The sequence below is a fragment of the Armigeres subalbatus genome, chromosome 3 (assembly GCF_024139115.2).
Source record: "Armigeres subalbatus isolate Guangzhou_Male chromosome 3, GZ_Asu_2, whole genome shotgun sequence".
Lineage (NCBI taxonomy): Eukaryota > Metazoa > Arthropoda > Insecta > Diptera > Culicidae > Armigeres > Armigeres subalbatus.
The window spans coordinates 248,260,505-248,280,755 of record NC_085141.1 but is presented as its reverse complement, the minus strand read 5'-3'; the positions used below and the strand labels follow the sequence as shown (position 1 = coordinate 248,280,755).

General features: G+C 37.5%; 1 protein-coding gene across 1 annotated transcript in view; it reads right to left on the bottom strand.

Moving 5' to 3' along the window:
- LOC134223270 (V-type proton ATPase 16 kDa proteolipid subunit c) overlaps nucleotides 1-16,008 on the bottom strand; it is a 43,705-nt gene extending 27,697 nt beyond the window's left edge. Inside the window, exon 1 of the mRNA XM_062702422.1 lies at nucleotides 15,707-16,008. Within this exon, the coding sequence (XP_062558406.1) occupies nucleotides 15,707-15,785 (79 nt within the window). The 5' untranslated portion in view covers nucleotides 15,786-16,008. The remainder of the gene's footprint in view (nucleotides 1-15,706) is intronic.
- Between the last annotated feature and the right edge of the window lie 4,243 nt (nucleotides 16,009-20,251).

Sequence of the window (20,251 nt, the reverse complement as noted above, 5' to 3'; positions counted from 1 at the left end):
CGTCCTGATTTTGTCACGTTTTCGACCCGATTATGTCACCCCAAAAAAATTTGTCATTCTTTTTATTTTCGTAAATAATACCAAAAACAAAATTGATTTTCATGAAATAACTTTCACCGCCTGTAGTTTATTACGAACCTGGGAAATATTCTGTAAGCAATTTCGACAAGAAATAACGCGTACCGTTCACGCATTTGGCCTTTCCAAGGCATAAAATGATTCATATTTGTGGAATGAATTAAAAAAAATGAAATTTTTTTTCCAATTTTGTCACATACCCTGTTTTATCACCCCAAAATTCATGATAATATCGGGATAAATCGGGATATTACTGTATTCGGCAGCACTGGATGAACGTGATGTTTTTTTAAGGCCCAAATTACCGACATCCAGTCATTGACAAGAAAACCAGCCACGTGCTTGTACCACCCCCAGGAAAAAATCCGCCCACCGAGGAGAAAATGCATTCCCCAGCTGAATCGGGGAAGCATTCTCGTGTTAAAACTACATCAACATATAGTGGTGACATCAATACATCCGTGGGATGCTTCATCTGGATGAATTTCGTAATATTATTTGAAAAAACTGCATTTTGCAGAAAATATTGCAAAGTTGAAAAAATATTTTTCCAGGAGGGGAAACCGTCGTTTTACTCTCACGCTCTCTTATACTTTGCAGATACTCGAAAATCATCGTTCAGTGTTGCGTGTTGATTTGTTTTATATATTATGCTTGTTTTCTCGAATATGTACGTAAACATCAAGCAATAATCTATGAAAATGTTGCTTTTCATGCTACACATTGACACTAAATATTGGATGTGAGCTAGAACTGTGAAAACGCAAGCATTCATAAGCAACGCAGGTTATTTATTTTTTCATAATTCAAGTGTTGATAATGTAGTGCTGCTAAAACGGCATCACTTTTCATGTACACAGAGAGAAGACCGATCATATGGTCATGTAAACAATCCATTGAATCTTGACGAACATTTGAGAAGGTAGTCAACTGCATCATAATTTTACATTCATGTAAAATGCATGTAGAAAATTTTGTAATTATGAGAAGGATGCACATCAAATCAATCTCAGATGTATTTTTGAGGTTGTTTATACATATCTCCATAATCTATGCGCTGTACAGGTATTGAAAAGGACGTTAATATTTTGTGGAAATATATAGAGTTTGATACCTTATGAAATGTTTGTGTACTTTGTTCAAAATCAGATCTGAGCGAATGAGTAGGCTCTCCGCAAAGAAAAAGAAGCGAACAGCAAGAAAAAGAAGTCGATTTGATGTATGACATTTGAACCTTAATTTAATTTTTTTATTTTTTTCCTTCCATGAAATCGATCTCACATTCCCGAAGAGGGAGAGACGTAAACAACAGAACTCACATCACCTAGTGCGCCACGAATATGAAATTCACCACAATAAAATATAAGCATTCACCCAGCAAATGACAAAAATTCAGCACGCGTTTAAATGGGCTTCTCACATTCATGCGGTAACACGTGAACTGAGCAGCCTGTCAGAGCGACTTGTATTGGGTTGAGTGGTAAATTGAATGGTTGGTGCTGGAATGATTTTTTGGCTGCCCTACAGTCGCACTCACGGCGGCGGCGATGAGATTGACCGGAGAATGTTGAATCCATGCTTTTCACTGCATGGACTTTGACATATTTCAATCCTGCCCGGGATAAACAACTCTTCAGGAAAATACCTACTTTTCAAAAAATTTCTTCAAAGGGTCTAAGAACGTGTTGAACTCTATAAATAACCCTTAGTCGTGGACTCGAAGGAGAACTGTTCCGATTTCCATCTCACTGAACGTATATTCATCTCATCGCAAAACAAAGGCAAAAATAGGCAATATTCAAACCACCGTCTCCCTTCGTCACGATATTTGCATAGAACATCTAAAATCGTCAATCGTCGAGTAAATTCTCCGGGATTCTAGTTTCCGCATATTCTTTGAAATCACAAAATAATCCTTATATTTTCATGGGAGTTTATCCAAACGTTTCTCCTGTTCCATAAAATGTTGCATACAAGCAGTGTGGTACGACTTGCATGCAACATGCTGGATAGCCAAAAACAGACTGCAAAAAACGTGGAACGGAACTATCCGGCTGGTTCTCAGTGGCCGTTACATGAAAATGTAATTTGCATTCAGTAGCCGATTATCAACATCCCAAAGATTGTTCTGTGAAAAAATCAAAAGATTTGAATGAAAAACGGCTGAGATCTGGATGCTCAAAGTTGCCGTTCCACGTTTTTTGCGACCTTGGTACTTTACGTTACAAATCTTGGCTCAGAAAAAAAATGTAATTCTGAGCTCGTGAAAGTATCCAAGGGGCTACCAATAGATGTTTACATCTAAATTCTTTTTCTAATAAAGCCTTTACAAATATTATTTAAAAAATATATCCTAGTCCTTCGAGTGGATGATTTTCCTTATAACATTAAAAAAACCAATCGCATTTCTTAAAAAAAAAATTTGAAATTCATGTAATTTTGTTATCACCTCGTGTAATCAACCTAACTTTTTTTAATAACCTGATCAATTCTCCGAGCGGCCTTTCTATTATCTTAGGGAATTAGGCATAGAATAAGATTTAAAAAATAGGCAGAATATTTTACGCGCCAAGACACACTTACAGTGTTGACCTGAATTGATTTGTAAATTATGTACAGACGCCATTCGATTTTGGCAACACATTTTTTTTCTCACAGTATCTTCACTTCACTTATATGAGGTATCATAATAAAATAAAAACCATTCGATTTTGGCAACATATGTTACGTACGTGTTGCTAAAATCGAACAGGGTCTGGTTTCAGGAGCGAACATTCGCATATAATACGTATTATACTAGGCTCTATCTCATTTCCAGAATTAAATTAAATCTCGCTTAACTTTTTAAAAGGACCTAAGTAACATTTTTTTGATGAATTAATTTGAATTTTGCAATCAAAAGCTTTCATGTTGTACTGTTGATTGCACTATTCAAATTAATTCATGAAAAAAGGTTACTTAGGTCCTTTTGAAAAGTTAAGCGAGAAATATACCGTCTTCTTCTTCTGTCTTTTCTTTCTCTTCTTCTTCTTCTCTACATATAAAAATGAGTTAACATTTCCTTTGAGGCATTATAACTCGTGAATGGATGGACCGATTTGCAAAATTTCCTCACTAATCGATTCGTCTTGGGATCAGCTGTGTTATATTAATAAAATATTATTGTTATATTAATAAAAAGATAGAACATTTTGCTGAGAAAGTTGAACAAATGTGAAAATAATATGTTATCGTGAATTCTGAAGAAAACTATCAAGCTTGAACGGGAATCGACGCTGCAATCAACTAATCGATTGACAGTTAGGTCGAAATAAAAACCCGAGCAAGATCGGGCAGGTTCGACTACATAGTTTAACATAAAAATGACAATTCGGAATTTCAAAATCATCCGATTATGAGAATAACTGATGCTATCCAACAATACCAATGAGACATTAGAGATGGTCGGGTTTCACATTTTGTAAACCCGAACCCGATTTGGAAATTCCTTTAAAACCCGGACCCGACCCGAACCCGGAATGAAAAATCTTATCGAACCCGAACCCGACCCGTACCCGACAATTTTTGCAGTCTTAAACCCGAGCTGGACCCGAACTATGTTTTAGATGGAAAATTCAAACTAGATATTTTATATTTCTCCTTACACCCAAAAGAGTATAGACCCAAACAACGAACCAGAGTATAGGCCCAAACAAGCCTTAAAATTACCAGAAACGAATAAAAATAATAAAAAAAAACTTTATTTCTCAAACTCGTACCCGACCCAGACCCGACATTTTATCATCTCACAAACCCGTACCCGACCCGAACCCGACATTCTCTATGAAACATCTCTAAAAAAAAATCGATAACCGTCTAAAGTAATCTTGCTTGCTCTTCTCACTTAGCCATGAAAAAACAATTCGTCCCACACGATTGTTACTTCCCAACTATATCAGTTGTGATGAACTCAATTTTCAAACAAACTGACTTTGTATAGCGACTGATAACCAGAAGCGTCAGGCCAGGTGATCACAATTATCGCCGGTTGATAAACGCACAGGTACGTTAAGCACCACATGACCATCCATCGTCACATCGTCTCGAGGTGCCTAATTCGTTTCGTATTCGATGCAAACTGCGATCATGTGATAATTTTGCAACCCAAAACCAATAACAATAGCCTTGAAATCGGAATAAAACATCTGTACTCAGGTACGAAACTCGATTGTTGATTCGCAACCAAACTGTTCGCATTTCTCCCCCGCCACTCGGGCTCACATGACTTTCGCGGCGATTCCACGATTCCATACGCAAACAATAAAAATCTCGCCGTCGTCGCCCGTCATGTGGTGCCTAGGGTTGATAAAGTTCGTATTTACTTTACTCACTGCACAGCAGGTGACCGTCGCATAACAAACACACGTAAAACACCCATAGGCAAGCACATTGCACACATTCCGAGAGATTCACGAAGTGGCGGATGAACGTCGCTGGGTTTTACCTGTGAAGAGACTCCAATCATCGGTGTGCTATCACTGGCCATATACCTACGCAAGCAATTAAAGTGGCTTCGTTACTAGCGACAGGCCGGCACGGCGGACTTGCGCTGGTAGGTATCTAAAAATGATAATACTTGTGCCAGGTGTAATTAGGTGCGCGGGTAGATGTTTGAGCAGAATGATCGTTGAGTCATTCTTGTTAGTTTAATGCGGTATTAATACGTAGAGACAATTTATGTTTAGGAAATGTATGGCAAATGACTGCAAGACTATTTGTCTCTGCACCAAAAAGACCACCTCACTCAGAATCGAGTTCCTCCCACCAGCGACCTGGATCCGCCTTACAGCATGTTTTGGGAAGCCCTATTCATCGCAGTTGAGTCGATGACTAAAAGTCTAATTGTTATTACGCTGATGCTAATTACAAAATCGAATCAAATACCAATTCCTCATTTATAATTTCGTGATTATCTATACAAAAATATGAGTAAAAAATGCCATAAATGAATCTTTGATGATGTTGGGAGCATTCTACCCAAACCCGTCGAACGGAATTGCGGGTGTCATTCTCGATGCCTTCCGCCTTTATTCCCATACTAACAGCGACAAGCACGCCGCCTCCTATAGCTTTTGTGCTAATGTTTGAGTTGCGGCATATCGAAATACCTCGTACCTAGTCGTTTCCAAAACGTAACCAGAAAGCGTTCTATAATCCAGCCAAGTACATATCTACAAGCACGATTATGTCGTAGAGATGGGACAATTGAAGATTGCATCATCCGGAGAACGGAACACTGGCAGGTAGAATAACGATTAGACGCTGATTGTAGGTGGTTCGGAAGACCTCATCGCCAAAGTCAGACACAGGACCGAGATAGTTGCTGATTGCTGACAGAAGGGACTCGACTGCTTTGAGAGGAAAAAGGCTTCCTCGGAGCTAATTGCAAGATTACGTCGCAGTGGATAACTCGATAGGAAAATTACTAGTTCGAACGTTGGTAGGCTTCCAATGCGGAGGTGGACGTCAAGAGCTGCGAGGATCCCATAGTGGGGGAGATCGTAATCGTTCAAGCGCGGCTTCCACATATTTTTGAACTCATGGAACAGAATAACTCTAGGGCCAAGTTTCTGAGAGCCATTCTAACTTTGTAGGAGATAAAACTCATGCGATTGATGTCAGATCCTATTTTCACAAGCGTGTCGCATTGATTGAGTCTTCGCACTGAATGCAGTTCTTTGCCAGCTTTTCAACTGACTCCGGTTCTAATATGTACAAGAATACGAGAGGAACAGGTAACTCATCTATCTTCCGAAAACCAATTGGTTTGGGACCGGTTCATCTTGACAAATTAGCAATCTCACCTTGTTTCGTAATCTCCTTTCTGATTTCTGCGTGATTATGTTCTAGGCTCTGAGTAGTTGAATCTATTCAAGACTGTTGGTCTTGAACCGAGTGCATAGCAATTTTACGCATTTATCACACCTCCAGAAAAGATTGAGGTTTGACAAAAGTTACTGACGACGTGAATGTTTCTGTCGCAAAAATGCATGAGTGAAAGAAATTCTTCTGGCATAATCGTTGAAAAGATGTATCAAATACCATTGGGCGTTTGGCATAACGACAGATAACAAAATCGTCCAAAAAGGTCTCTTATATTTTAGTTTTCTTGCCCTCAGATACATTCAATCTATTCTACAAGCATTCTAAGTACAGAAACAGTGACCCATTATCACCCCCATTTGACCCATTGTCACCCCCGACGACGGGAATATATGATTTCCATTTTTAGAAGTATGTATTTACCTGTAAATAAGGCAAAAGAGTAGACAACTCCTTATTTAAAAGCAAGCATTTGCCCGGAATAAGGCAAATTAGTAGATGACTCCTTCTTTAAAAGTACGCATTTGTCCGGCAAAAGGCAAAAGATTAAATGACCCCTTCCTAAAAATCACGCTTTTTTAAGGAAGAAGGCAGAAAACTAGATTACCCATGTTTCAAAAGAACGCAAAAGTCGAAGCGTATATTGACACCAACATTTCAAAAGGGCGAAACTGCTCTTGTAAACAAGAGCTTTGCACGTCTCTGATGGGCTTATTTGTGCTCACCCACGCAATTCAGCGGCATTTAATGAAAGAAGGGGATTCGCTGCTTCCATCAGTGGTGTCTGATAGCGTGGGTGGGCTCAAATTAACCCAATAGCGACGTGAGAAGCTCGTGTTTACCGCCCTTTTAAAATGTTGGTGCTGATATGATTTCTTTTCAACGCATACGAACGGAATAAGACAAATGAGCTGATGATTCCATCTTTTAAAGCACACGATTTCTCCTTATAACAAGAAAGCATGCATGCAGGGTTCGGATTTCTCACTCACTCACGCGACAACAGATCGCTCCACCATCCATTTTATCCGGATAAAATACAGTGCGATAAACTCCGGCACAAGCGGTGGTGCGAAAAATTGTAATCCCTCTTCCCATGTTCCGCGAAAATCAAATGCTGCTTACTTTGCATACGACGATGCGCCACGATAAGTAGTAGGTTCAAGACAGCAGTTTTTCTATTTGCTTTCAATCGGCAGAATTAGCCATAAAAGTAATTCACTTCTTAAAACACGCATATGCCCAGAATAAGTCAATAATACAGATGTAAATCGAGCTTCTGCCTAGAGTTTTTATAATTCTTTTAATTTTTATGACAAATGGCCCTAAAATCATTTTGATTATTTTTCTTTATTATGCCAAACGGTCGTTATGCCAAATGGACCCTGGCTATTCAACTCGCTATGCCAAAGGCATTAAGCCAAACGGACTTATGCCAAATGGCATTATGCCATTTGGGGTCGCCCCCATCCCCAGTGTAAACGAAGATTCAATCATCACCTTTTTCGATTGAAAGATTGAAGACAGAAGATTGAAAAGTGACATGCCAGAGTTCAGAGCCGATAAAAAAGTACCCAGTCAAAACAATGCCATATCAGATATTATATGCGATATGCGATGATAAGGAGATGTACATACTTCCCCATACAATGTGGACGCATGTTACCTCCCAATTAGTATCTTATATGAACTCGGATCGGGACTACATAGCGATTTGTGCGTAATTTATTTTGTTAACAAACATTGTTTTATCGATTCCGAAAAATGCAAGCAATTTTCTCCAAAACCAATTCCCTTATCTGATAGAGAAAAGCTAGTTTTATCCGCATTTTTTTTTTCAGAAAATGCTGGCTTAAGGAGAGTGTAGTAGTTCGATCATCGGGAGAGATCACAGTGTGACCATTAGTCGTCCTAAACAGTTGTTCCGGCTTGATCAAGAAGTGTCCATCTGCCTGGAACTGTGGTTCAACGAAGGGATTTATAGATTAGAGCATCGGAAATTTGTCATAAGAAAATCCAATAAACTATTTCGAAGACGAAACGAAAAAAATCTTCTCTTTGGAATGTATGTATGTATTTGACACATTCCAGCGTAACGCGACACCATGAGGAGCCGACTTTCAGCGAGAAATTAGGTCTGCATTCGAAAATTAGCCTCGGGGACATATGATTAAACAGGTGTAAAATTATCCTCACTAAATTTCCTTTCTGATAGAATATTCATTTTGAGATTTTTCGCTTTGAATATGATAAATATAGCGCGCTGCATTTCGTAACGCGACACCATCGCTGAATTGCACTTTTTCGCATTTTGAAATGCAATTGCGTTTTTCAGCTCTGGTATACGGTTTGGAGTCTCGATTTATTCTAAGCATTTCTCGTATACATCAACAGAAATGAGGCTGTGAATCGCAGGAAAAAACGGAAATTATAATGAAAATAACTGAATTGATATGAACACCGCCGCGTTACGCTGATCGACAAACAGTCTCCTGCAAATGGTGTCGCGTTACGCAAACGTGTTTATCGTTGATAGAATACGTAATTTCAGCCGATTTCGATGCGACATGTTATATTCGACACAGAATATTATCACATTATCTATCGTTGAATGTAGTTCGAGTTGGTGGTTACGATCTGGAGTTTCAGTTATTAAAGTTTGAGGGACTAACCGGCACAAATATAGAACTGAACCAATTCCATTCGTATCACATATTCAGTTTTAGAAACAAATTAAATGGTAATGGGTTTTCCTATTTTTATATCACATATCACACACAAGTATGACCCGGATCGGTTTTTAAGTACGTGGTCAGACGATCGATCCCCCTAGAAGTGAGTTTTTTTACACTGAAAAGTTCTATATTGTCTTTTTTCGACGTTAACCATTTTGAAAGGTGATGATGGCCCAAGAAGCTCAGCAATGTTGAAGAGGAATATTTCTGTCGTTTTTTATTCTACGTTTCTACTGGAACGTTGTCTGTTTTCAACTTTTTATTTATTTCCGAAAAGATTGGAATACGTCTCATGTCTCAACCAATGTTTATCACAAGAACGTATGCGTCGTGCCCTGAGTGCACTACTTTTAACTACATTTTCAATCTTTACGCTATCAACAACACTACTCAGAAAATAAATACTCAATTTTGAAAATAGTGTTTATATCCTGGTGTAAAATAATTGTCTTATTATTGTATATTCATTCAGGTCAAAGCCAGGTTCATTAGGATACCTGATATAATATGTCTTTATTAACGAACCAGCCCAATGCTAATTCATCTTGATTAACATAAAATGGATTTTTTTTTTTCAATTTATCACTCAGCAACTCTCTGTTAACCTTTTTCTATAGGCCCTTCTTCTTGCATTGGTTTGGTGAAGTTTTTTGCCTGACGATATTCATTATATTTTCGACTACCGGTGACCAACACTCTTAAATTATTTCACGGATATTGACTGTGAAAATCTCTGTTAAAGTTCTTAAGATGAAATATCGACTAAATTGACGTATGTTCACGGCATCTTCTTCGAGCGCTGACGTACTCGGCTGTGACGATCAAAGAATAAAAAATGCCGAGCTAGTGAGAGCGAACGAAAGAAAAATTATCTAAAATATTAAAAATCATCAAAACACGAGTCTTTCGGTTCCTCAAAGCTAAAAATATGTTTGAAAATCAAGATAAAACTTGTATTAAAAAAATAACTCCGGCTCCGTAACGCTTCACGTCAGATGAGTCTTTCAAATAAATGAACCATTGAAAAAAATATAATCATACTTGGCATCCACAAACAAGTTTGACGGTTCGTGACATGGTAGAAGGAAACCGTGTTCGTCAGCAAACTGTTAGTTACGTTTACTCATATGAGTGGCATTATTGTGATATTGCGTGGAAAAGAGAGAGGATTAAAAAACCCTCACAATTTATTCGAAAAAAAAACTCAATTTCACGTGACTTATTAACGGACGACTTCAAAGGGGTCACCAAACACCAAACATTTGTAATTTCCCACCACTCCGTAACATTTTTGTATGGTAACCTATTTTTTGTAGTATGGAGAGTTACCAAATGGCGCACCCCGTTACACCCCCAATTTTGTTACGCTATTCATGTACAAGCCCTAAATTACTTGAGAGAAACCATTGTGATACTGTATCACCCGCATAATGAAAAACGACATACCATGCAGTCATAATTACATATGCGTTATAAGATATATTGTTACTATTCGCTTAATTTTTAGCATACAATTTTAAGCTTGATTCACCATACCAACCCTACATCAACACCTACTGTTAATACATACCATGCTGTCGATGTGTAATTATATAGTTCTTCAATTGTACATCTCCCAACTGATGTATGGTACATCGAAAATTTAGTTCGAAAAAACGACCGGATTTAAATGTTAATTATACTTAACCGCCCATTACTCATATGGTCGTTTGGCCGTTTACCATCTGAGGTACTGTTGAAACAGTATATGAGACTGTCCATTTATGGTTGACTACTATTAGTGAGACCATCGCTACAATAACACTTATTCTCTTCAATTATAACAGATGCGGTCGACGTATGGTCCATGATTATGCGGGCAATAAACCGAAAGCATTTTATGCCTTATTACAGAAGCATTCAATTCGCGTAACGCGACACCATATTTTTGTACCTAGTGTAACTTCATGGAAAATGGTCCGATTTTGGATCTTAATACACGAAAAGAAAGCTCTTGACGAGTACTAAGAGAATCCGAAATATTACTTTTCCAATGTTTGTACCTTTTGTCAAGTATCAATTATACGACTATTTTCGTAACGCGACACCATTTCAATGTCACTGTTTTTAAATTACAAATATTTCATGTAAACTAAAATTTTCGAAGCAATACAATGTGCACACAAAAAGATCATTAAAAACTGTATTTAATTACGTATTCATCAATACATTTTCACCCAAATAGGTGCGATAGAGCACATTTGTAAAAAAATGATTAAAGAGTCTTTTTTTATACTAAAAGTCTGCTACTTTGATTGGCTATTAAACAATGTTCCGAAAACATTTTTCAGTGGAAGAAATGTTTTTTCTTGTAATTCAATATGTATGTTTTCCTGTCCTACAGATATTGGATCCTAATTTTTAGTTTGAAATTTTGGTCCCATGGTGTAGAAGTGCGTGGATTGTGTCATTTAGCCACCATCCTGGCTGGAGACTTGCTCTGCATGCGGTTCCACTTGACAGTAAGGTCAAATTAAAAATCTTTTCTTTGGAATGTTGTCACAGAAAAAAACGAATCTTGAACATTTTGCCAAAAGAAAATCAAAAGGTTTGCCATGCGACGTTGACAAAACCGTTATAGTTATTAACTAGGCTTCATCCCATTTTGAATGCGACTTATTGCAAGAAAATCGATTAAGGACTAGTATATTGTACGAGAAAGGCAAAACAAGTTTGGATCAACTCAAAACTCATCAACGATTCAAATCAATCATGAGTTGAAACGCACCCAACTCAGCTCCTAAGGGTGAAGCCAGAGTAAAAACGACGGCGCGATGCAACGTGACGCAACAGTTCATTGATAATAATTGTTATTCTTTTACGTGAGGCGCGTCGCGTCACATCGCACAACGCGTTTATTCTAGCGGGCACCCAAGAACTCATGAGTTGAATCATCGTAGGTTTCCTTCAATTCTCCTTTGTTAAAATCGTTAAAAACAGTGAATTGACGTTCGTCGCATAGAACAATGTATGTTCTTGCGTGTGTTAACAATAAATTTCCCCAAATTGATTTAGATCATGTATAATAAAGATCACAAAGTATTCAATAAAGCTAACAAAACGTGTCTTGAATGATAAACTTTTGAATCAAAAGACAAAACATCAGATAGCAAGTCTTCATTATCAGTTCGACATGTCGAAGCTGTCTTCACTTTTTATGTTCAATAGCTCATGTATGATTACAACTTATTCTGATCCAGTTAGTTTGTTGCGTTTAAATAAATTTTAAAATGTGCATTGATTTACACTGACAATTAGGGAATACTCAATTAAGAATAGATAAAATCCAAAAGGAATCGACTCAATCAACTAATTAAAAGATATTTCCTTCTTAGTGTTTTGTGCAGATTACTAACTGCAACAAACATTCAAATACCACTCAAACGAGATAAATAACATAAAGTGGTGGAGTTAAATGGGATTGTACAAACTCGTCTTATGACAAGTGAAGACATTCCACTAAAAAGCTCAAAATAATTTTCTTAACGTAAATAACCGGCTCAAAGTTAAACTATCACAAGTGTTCAAAAGAAATAAATGTAAGTCCCAAAACGCAAAAAACAACGCTAGCCGCTCCCAGGGACAATAAGTTCACTAGTTTTATCAATTTCAAATCATTTAAAAAAATGTGTTTATTTCGCGGTGCCTTTAGATTCCCTTCTTTTTTCCGCTGTTCCCAGTTTGAAGATTTTGATAATGGTAAATCGATGATTTAATATCATATTTATCAATATGCACAACAAAGTTCCCCGGCCAGTAGATAGTAACAGATTTATAAAACATGTACCATTAGTAGTTAAAATAACAAAAAATGTAACAAAATCTCTTCTAGTTTTAACAAACTTTACTAAATATGTTATTAATCGAACAAAAACTCGATGTGTTACATGAAAAGCGGTGAAAATATCTTATACTATAACAAATTATGTTATTGAAAAGATTATGATTATCCATAATGTAGGCAATTAACTTTGTCCAGCTGGTTTAACTTTGAATGTAGATTCAAGTTATACTTGGTGTGGTACCTTCGTTTTTTCCATTCCTATCTACCAAAAATGTAGGCAATTTTTTTTTCGAAAAAAACATAACACATTATGTTATAATCATGTTATGACGATTATGAAATTTTCTTTCCTCCAACTTTGACAGAGAATTTATAACAAAATTATTACAAGTTTTGTTATTTGTAACACATATTGATATAATTGTGATAAAATTTGTTATGACTAACTGGTCGGGTCGCTATTTAATATTCGATTATTACAATAACATCCCGATTTTGTCACCCTTCTGGTGAAATTTGGGGTGATTGTCGAAAAAAACTTGACAGGCACTTATAAATGATTCATAATAAATCACTGGCGGTGAAAGTTATTTAATGAAAATTATTGTTGTTTGCGATATAATTTACAAGAATGAATGACTAAATTTTTTTAATTTTTTTCTGGTTGGCTAAATTGGATCAAAAACGTGATAAAATTGGTTTGAAAACGAGATAAAATTAGGGGGTAGACAAAATCGGGGAGTGACAAAGCAGGGTGAGCTAGCTTGGGCTAAAAGCTACTTTCAAATAGCATCTAGTCGATATTTTAAATCTTGTTGTTGATGCACTTCTCCAGTAATTAAAATCTTTCGATGCCAGCTATATAGGACGAATGGCCTTCTGGGTAGGACTCTCTATTCCCGTTGTAACGTTTTTGATGCATGGTTAGTATCTGTAGATTTCCTGTAGTGATGTATGGACCTACAACAAATCAAACCGTTGCGGACGGGAATATGGGGTACTGCCCAAATGGTCTTTTTTTAATTTGACACTCCGATTCTTCATGTCGAAAGGTGTAAAGGAATTATCTAACCCGAGAAAGTCCTCAAACCACCACTTTAGGATTCGAAGAAAACGATGATTTTTTCTTCTTCTTCAATGGCTCTATATTCCAACTCGAACTTGGTATGCTTTATTTAGTGTCCTATTAGCATTTCCAGTTATTGAATGAAAGTCTCTCTATGCCCACCAATTACATGAATATGTATCATGTGGAGCAAGTACTACTCATAAAGCTGGGAAATTATTATTTGTACAGAGAAATAACCAAACGCTTTTTACTTAAAAGTTTATATACACCATAATCAAGCTCAGTGCAAGTCATGTGATTTGGGTACAAAAATCACAACTGATCTGAGGACATTTAAATTAAAGAATTAAATAAAGAAAACCCTTCCAATATTAAATATAAAAAAGCCACAAAATTATTATTGAGCTATGAATGAATCGCTACTAAAAACATAGCTCCTATTAATCAACGGAACAAGTTTGCATAACTGGCTACTCTGGTCTTGTGGTCTGTCACATGAACACCAACAGTAGCTCCCCAGTACATACCCAAATCTTCTAATTTCAATACACACACGCACACACAACCTTCGCCGGACTAAACCACACACGACAGGTGAGGGAAGTGGCGGCTCTGAAATTACCGGACTGAGGTATTCGCCTAATCATTAGTTTAGAGTGAACTCTACGCTACTCGATATTAGCTCGACATTATAATGTGCGGCGGGAATCCCATTATGAAGGAAAACTATCATAGTAGTCTGTTTTTTAGAGACTTGGCTGTTCTCTTTCTTTGATAAGCTGCACGTTATTCATGTACCTACAACAGCACTTATGTGCATAAGCCCGCTACCTACTACTCAATAGTCTTGCAGCTATAACTAAGTTAGTAGAGGGAGTGAATGAAGTACCTACGACTGAAGCTACCATTAGTCGAGGGAGAGTGACAATCAAGCAATGACGTCACATGGTGTATATATTTATTTCGTACTCGCAATACAAGTTTTGCAAGTATGCCCTTCTACAATTAATATGTATTGTATAAAGGAGACAAATTCCAAGAATTTCCGTCTTTATCATGCAGTTCCGACTATGCAGCTTGTACCCATTTGTCTTGCGATTTCGTAATTTGTTAATTATTGGAGTTCTCTTGGTCACAGCTGTTCATAACGTCAATGAATGCAAATATCTCTATTCAAGCCAAGATGTATGATAATGCGAATTATGCGGCAAAAATCGATATTATTCACTCCCAAGATAAAAACTCCCACTTTTACGTCGTTCGCTCCCAGCGACTCGAGAGCAAGAAGATGAAAAAGATGAGTGTGGGAGCATCCAAAATCGATACCAGAAACGAGAGTACTGGATGGGGAAAAAAACCCCACATCCATCACTTGCAAACGCCCCAATGATCCAATTCTTGAGCTTCAAAATGTTGCAACTGCTGTGATCTCCAGCGGGGGTTAATCATCCAGCACAAGGCTATGACAAAAACACCATCATGTTTAAGGTCGCAGTGGTCACGAGACCAGAAAAATATTCCTCATAAATACATAAACACTCGTCAATGATAAAATCCCCCACATGAGGGGTCCCGTGACCGGAAGATCGGTGCATGTGATCATCAAGTCCCATCACTTCACCGTTCTTCGATCACATTCAATCTGGCCGCAGGAGCATTGTCCACCGTAGTAATCCTTGGGAGTTCCTTAGCCATCATTTCCCATCATTAGCCCCAAAATCAATAATAATCAACCCCACACTCTGCGATGTTGGTTCGCATTCGTCCAAACACACTAACACACTCACAGCGATCTAGCAGTCATTTTTACTTGGCAATCATCGACTTTCCACACGCATACAGTTCCGCGAAGAATCCCAAAATGTAAGTGGAAAAGTAGCCGAACCAGACATGGGAAACACTGAAAATATCACTTTTTTCGCACATCAAAGCAAGCCTTTTTCATATCCATATCACGGGGCATGACGAAATCCGTCCACAATGCAGGAACTGGCTTTCCACAAACACACGCCCTAGCGATCGGCGCTCATCTTTTGCAATCCGTGACACATGACCAGGAACAGGTTGTAACCTTGTTCCGCCAGTCATCACGGGTCGAAGAGGAAAAAACGATTTTTCAGATTGGAAAATGAGGCTTACCGCTGAAAATGATCGCAGCAGCTGCTCCCATGACTCCGAAGAAGGGTCCGTAGACGGGATTTTCCTCTGGCAGGGCCATCTTTGATTGGTTGTTGGTTGCTGGGTGATTCCTGGTTTGCTAAGATGAGTGCTGTTCGTCCCGCTGGAACTTGGCTTCTCTGATGATGATTGCTGCTGGTCTCTGGAGGTGCAACACCAAGGAGAGCGAGAGGTCTCGGAGAAAGATGACTTACTCGACACACTCACTGTACAAAACTGAATGAACTACCGACTGGACTGGCTGGCGGAGTCTAGCAAATATTCCACCGCTGAACAATCTCGCTACAAAGCTGTGTGATTGTGTGCGACACGACGTATGAGAATGCGCTGCCGAAGCGATTCGATTTTGCTGTGGTGTCGTAAACGTAGTAAACGGTTTCTGTAGTATTTGCGACGTCTGGAGCGTACGGATGGACGTAAGCAGCATAGTGTGGGTGCATTTTACACGAATGTAGTCACATGATCAGTTTGACGAAACGGTCGCTGCGGATAAAAGCCGTTCGTTGATTGGTTGGAATTTTGAGAATAAGAAAATTCCTTGGTAGCGTGCAATCAACAAGATAGTACGACACGGAAACAAATTCATTGTGTGATTATTGTCGCACACTAATTGCATGCATAGAAAATATTGGGCAAAATTGACGAGCCCAAAAGTCACGTCGCAAAGGAAATCTTTCAACTTTGAGATTACAATTAAATTGTGGACGTTTCCAACAGATTCAGATTCAGAATAATTACTTTGTTTTTCAAAAAGCGTTTGCAATTATAGGTAATTATAAAAGAATTCCTAGATTTTTAAAAATTTTGATAGAAAGCATAAAAACACTTCTTTTAACCTTTCCGTCTGTTTTTGAGGGCTTTCAAACAATAAAACTGCTGTAAAACCACCGACAAAGTAAAACCACAGTTCTTGACCGGATCTTTCTTTTCCGTCAAAAATTGTATCTCGTTTTATTGTCTCAGTCGATTCTTTGGCTTATTTTAAGTCAACTTTCCAAGAACCCATATTTTTGAAGCCTCTAACTATTTTTAAAATCGACAAAAACCGAAAAAGTGCTGCACGTGTGAACCGGCCTGAAAAATTCACCCGTTCAAAATTCGTTCAAAATCTTTAAAAAAACAACACTTTTTCGATTTTTGTTTTAAATTTTAAAAATACTTAGAGGCGTGGGTTCTTTGGAAAAGTTGACCTTAAATAAGCCAAAGATAAAAAAAAAGATATTTTAGTTACAAGATAAAGATTGTGGCTGTCGTCGCTGTCCGGAACATCTTTTGCTGTCGAGGATAGGGTGCTAAATGTCAATGAAGAAAAAATACATATGATTTGACAGTTCGGTACCCAACATGTTTCGGACAGAACAACAAAAGGAACCGCAGCGACATGCTTTATCTTGTAAATAAAATATCTTTTCAAAGAATCGATTGAGCGAATATTTTTTTTGACGGAAAAGGTCAATTCAAAACAGGTCTAGTAACGCACCTCAAACTTTACTATTGTACCGCTCATATTTAATAAAAGCTGCTCTTCCGCTAATTTTTAGTCGCAACGAAAACTATGATATTTTTGAACATTTGGCCACCACGTGGAGGATTCTGACGGTGAATGCTTTGATAGCACGTGCTGTTTGCACTGCGGATAAATTTTACCCATCTATGCATTGGCGTAACTAAGGAAAAAATCTAGGGGGGGCTAACTTTTTTCTATTCTTACATCCAGTAACGACTTGAACAGCTCTGACATAAAAATCTAGGAATGTCGTGGGATTCCCAATAACTTTGATACATAAAAAACTTAAGAGCTTTAGATACATAAGACTTTCGAGTTTTACATATCCATTAGAAATAATTTCAAGTAATTGTGGGGTTCATGGCCGTGCGGTTAGCGACGTAAATTGTCTAGACGCATGTGCTAGGGAGTATGGGTTCGATTCCCCCCGGTGAGGAGAAAACTTTTCGTGATCGAAAAATTCTCCACTGGTCCACTGGGTGTTAAGTGTCCTGTCCGTTGTCTCATGCTAAGTGCTCAGTCTGTATGACCTCTGGTTAAAGACGGTGTTCCTGTCTTTTTACATTTTAGTTACCTCTCCTTGAAATTTCAGGGTTTGCCGAGGTTTTTTTTCGGATTTCAAGGATTATAGATTTTTTTTTCGGATAATCAGGATAATTGGAAATTCAAACTTTTCGGGGAATAGCAGCAACATTGCTTGAATACATTAGAGTAGAGTGGGGCAAGAGTGCGCGTGGGGTAAGAGTACGTTTTCGATTTTTTGAAGTAATAAAAAAAAGATAAACTAGCAGCACTGCATCAGTTTGACAGGTATTCTGGCCAATTATTATCATGGGTAATTGTGAACGATTTGAATAAACAACAAGGGAGATATGGAGTTAGATAACTTTTTGGTCATTTTGCTAAAAATAATTGGGTTTCCGCAACTAGTATTTCATTACCATATATACGTTCAATCAGGTGAACATTATACCATTTCGATAACCTATTGTATAGAGTACTTTATGGTGTAGAACACCAATCCGGTTGGTTTTCCAAGAAGTCAAAACCATTACTTGAATAATTTTTGGGACTGTGGGGTAAAAGTACGCAGGAACCGGTGGGGCAAGAGTACGCATATGAATCTTCAAGTTCTGATGTCATAAACCCGTATCTCCGGCCGAAATAAGACTTCTTTCAAAGCGTAAAGATCCACAACTAAGAAAAAAGGGACAGAATTCGAAATTATAACAAGTTATAAGAGTAAGATAAGAGTAAGATAAATTGAAGTAATTCGGTGTCAGAAAAGACTTAGCGAACCAAGCACTGAAGCGAAATAATGAAATTGTATTAGGACTTATTGTATACCTAAACATAGTACGAAAACACAATTTCATCTAAATGATAATCTCATTTAAAAGATATTTTAGTTACTAGATAAAGATTGTCGCTTCGGTTCCCTTTGTTCTGCTGTCCGAAACATGTGTGGTACATACCTGTCAAATCGTATGGATTTTCCTTCTTTGACATTTAGCTCCCCTATCCTCGCCAGCAAAAGATGTTCCGGACAGCGACGACAGCGACAATCTTTATCTAGTAACTAAAATATCTTTTTTTCATTTAATCAAAATAAACATTCATAAATTACGCAACGTTTATCTGGGAGGGGTTGCGAGATGTATGACGATCCATATAATTTTTAGAGGATTCATACAAAAAGTATAATATAGGGGGGAGGGGTGATGAAATAGCCAAATTTTACGTTACGTGATTGGTGGACTTTCTGTAAGGAAAATTCCTTTGTATACGTCACGTGAAACCTGATATATATTTTTACCTCTGTAGTTTTTTGTATATACAAAAAACAATTGTTTTTCGTTTGAAAATGCACATTTCTAGAACCCCCTCCCCCTTTAAGAGTTACGTAATCTTTAAACATTCCCTAATATATGCTCATTAAACATCAATTAAATGTTTAACTTAACTAATTATAAATAAATTAACTCTTATTTGTGTTAATATATACTGAAAGCACATGATTTGATAAATGCGTACTCTTACCCCACCCGATGCGCACTTTTACCCCACCGGTGGGGTAAGAGTGCGTTTTTCACTTGTCTTGCAATAAGGGTTCTACTAAAACGAATCTCAATAATTTCAATATTTTTTCCAATGGGTAACATAAAGGAAGAGTATATGAATCATCGACACTGATTTGATATGCAGAAGCTTGCTTTATAAAGGCCACATGATCAATTGAAACTAAGTGCGTACTCTTGCCCCACTCTACTCTACTAGAGAAATCTGCAGAAAGAAATGCCTTCAAAATGTCTGCTATTACAGGCATACGATACGTTGTACTCAGCTATCACAGTATCGAAAGGATTCTCTTGACAATCCTTTCAGAAATGCCATGCATTTTTAAGGGTTATGTTGGAAAGCTAGAGGTCATAGGCACACTTTAAAAATAATCGCAATGCAATGCAACGAATGTAACCTTAAAAATCTTAAAGAGTTGATGATTTGCTGATAAATAAAAGTCAAGAATTCTTCGGTAACCTAAGCATCCTGTGTCTCCTGCTCAAGTTAAACAATTGTCTTTTTCATGTTGTCTAAATATTACAGGCAGTTTATTGTTTTATTTGAATTTTCTTTATTCAATCAAAATCTCAGCTATTGTATTGGTTCTGTTAGTCTGTTACTTCTATTATTTATTGAATCAGAATTGAATCAGCGTGAAAATACTGGTCCAACTCCAACATTTATCTCGACAGAGTCCCAAAATGACTGTAACCATGCCCGTCCTATCAGGGATGCCAGATACAATTTTTATAAGTCTGTATTAATCCCAGCAAAAAGTCTGTATTTGTCTGTATGGAGTTTAGAAGCTACAGGAATTAGAAAATTATTCAAAAACCACGTTCTTTTCACAACGGAGAATACGAGATACTGATGCAAGTAAGGCCACTTTTGAGGTCATAATTCGTATTCTTGAAGTTACTGTAAAATTACAATCAAGT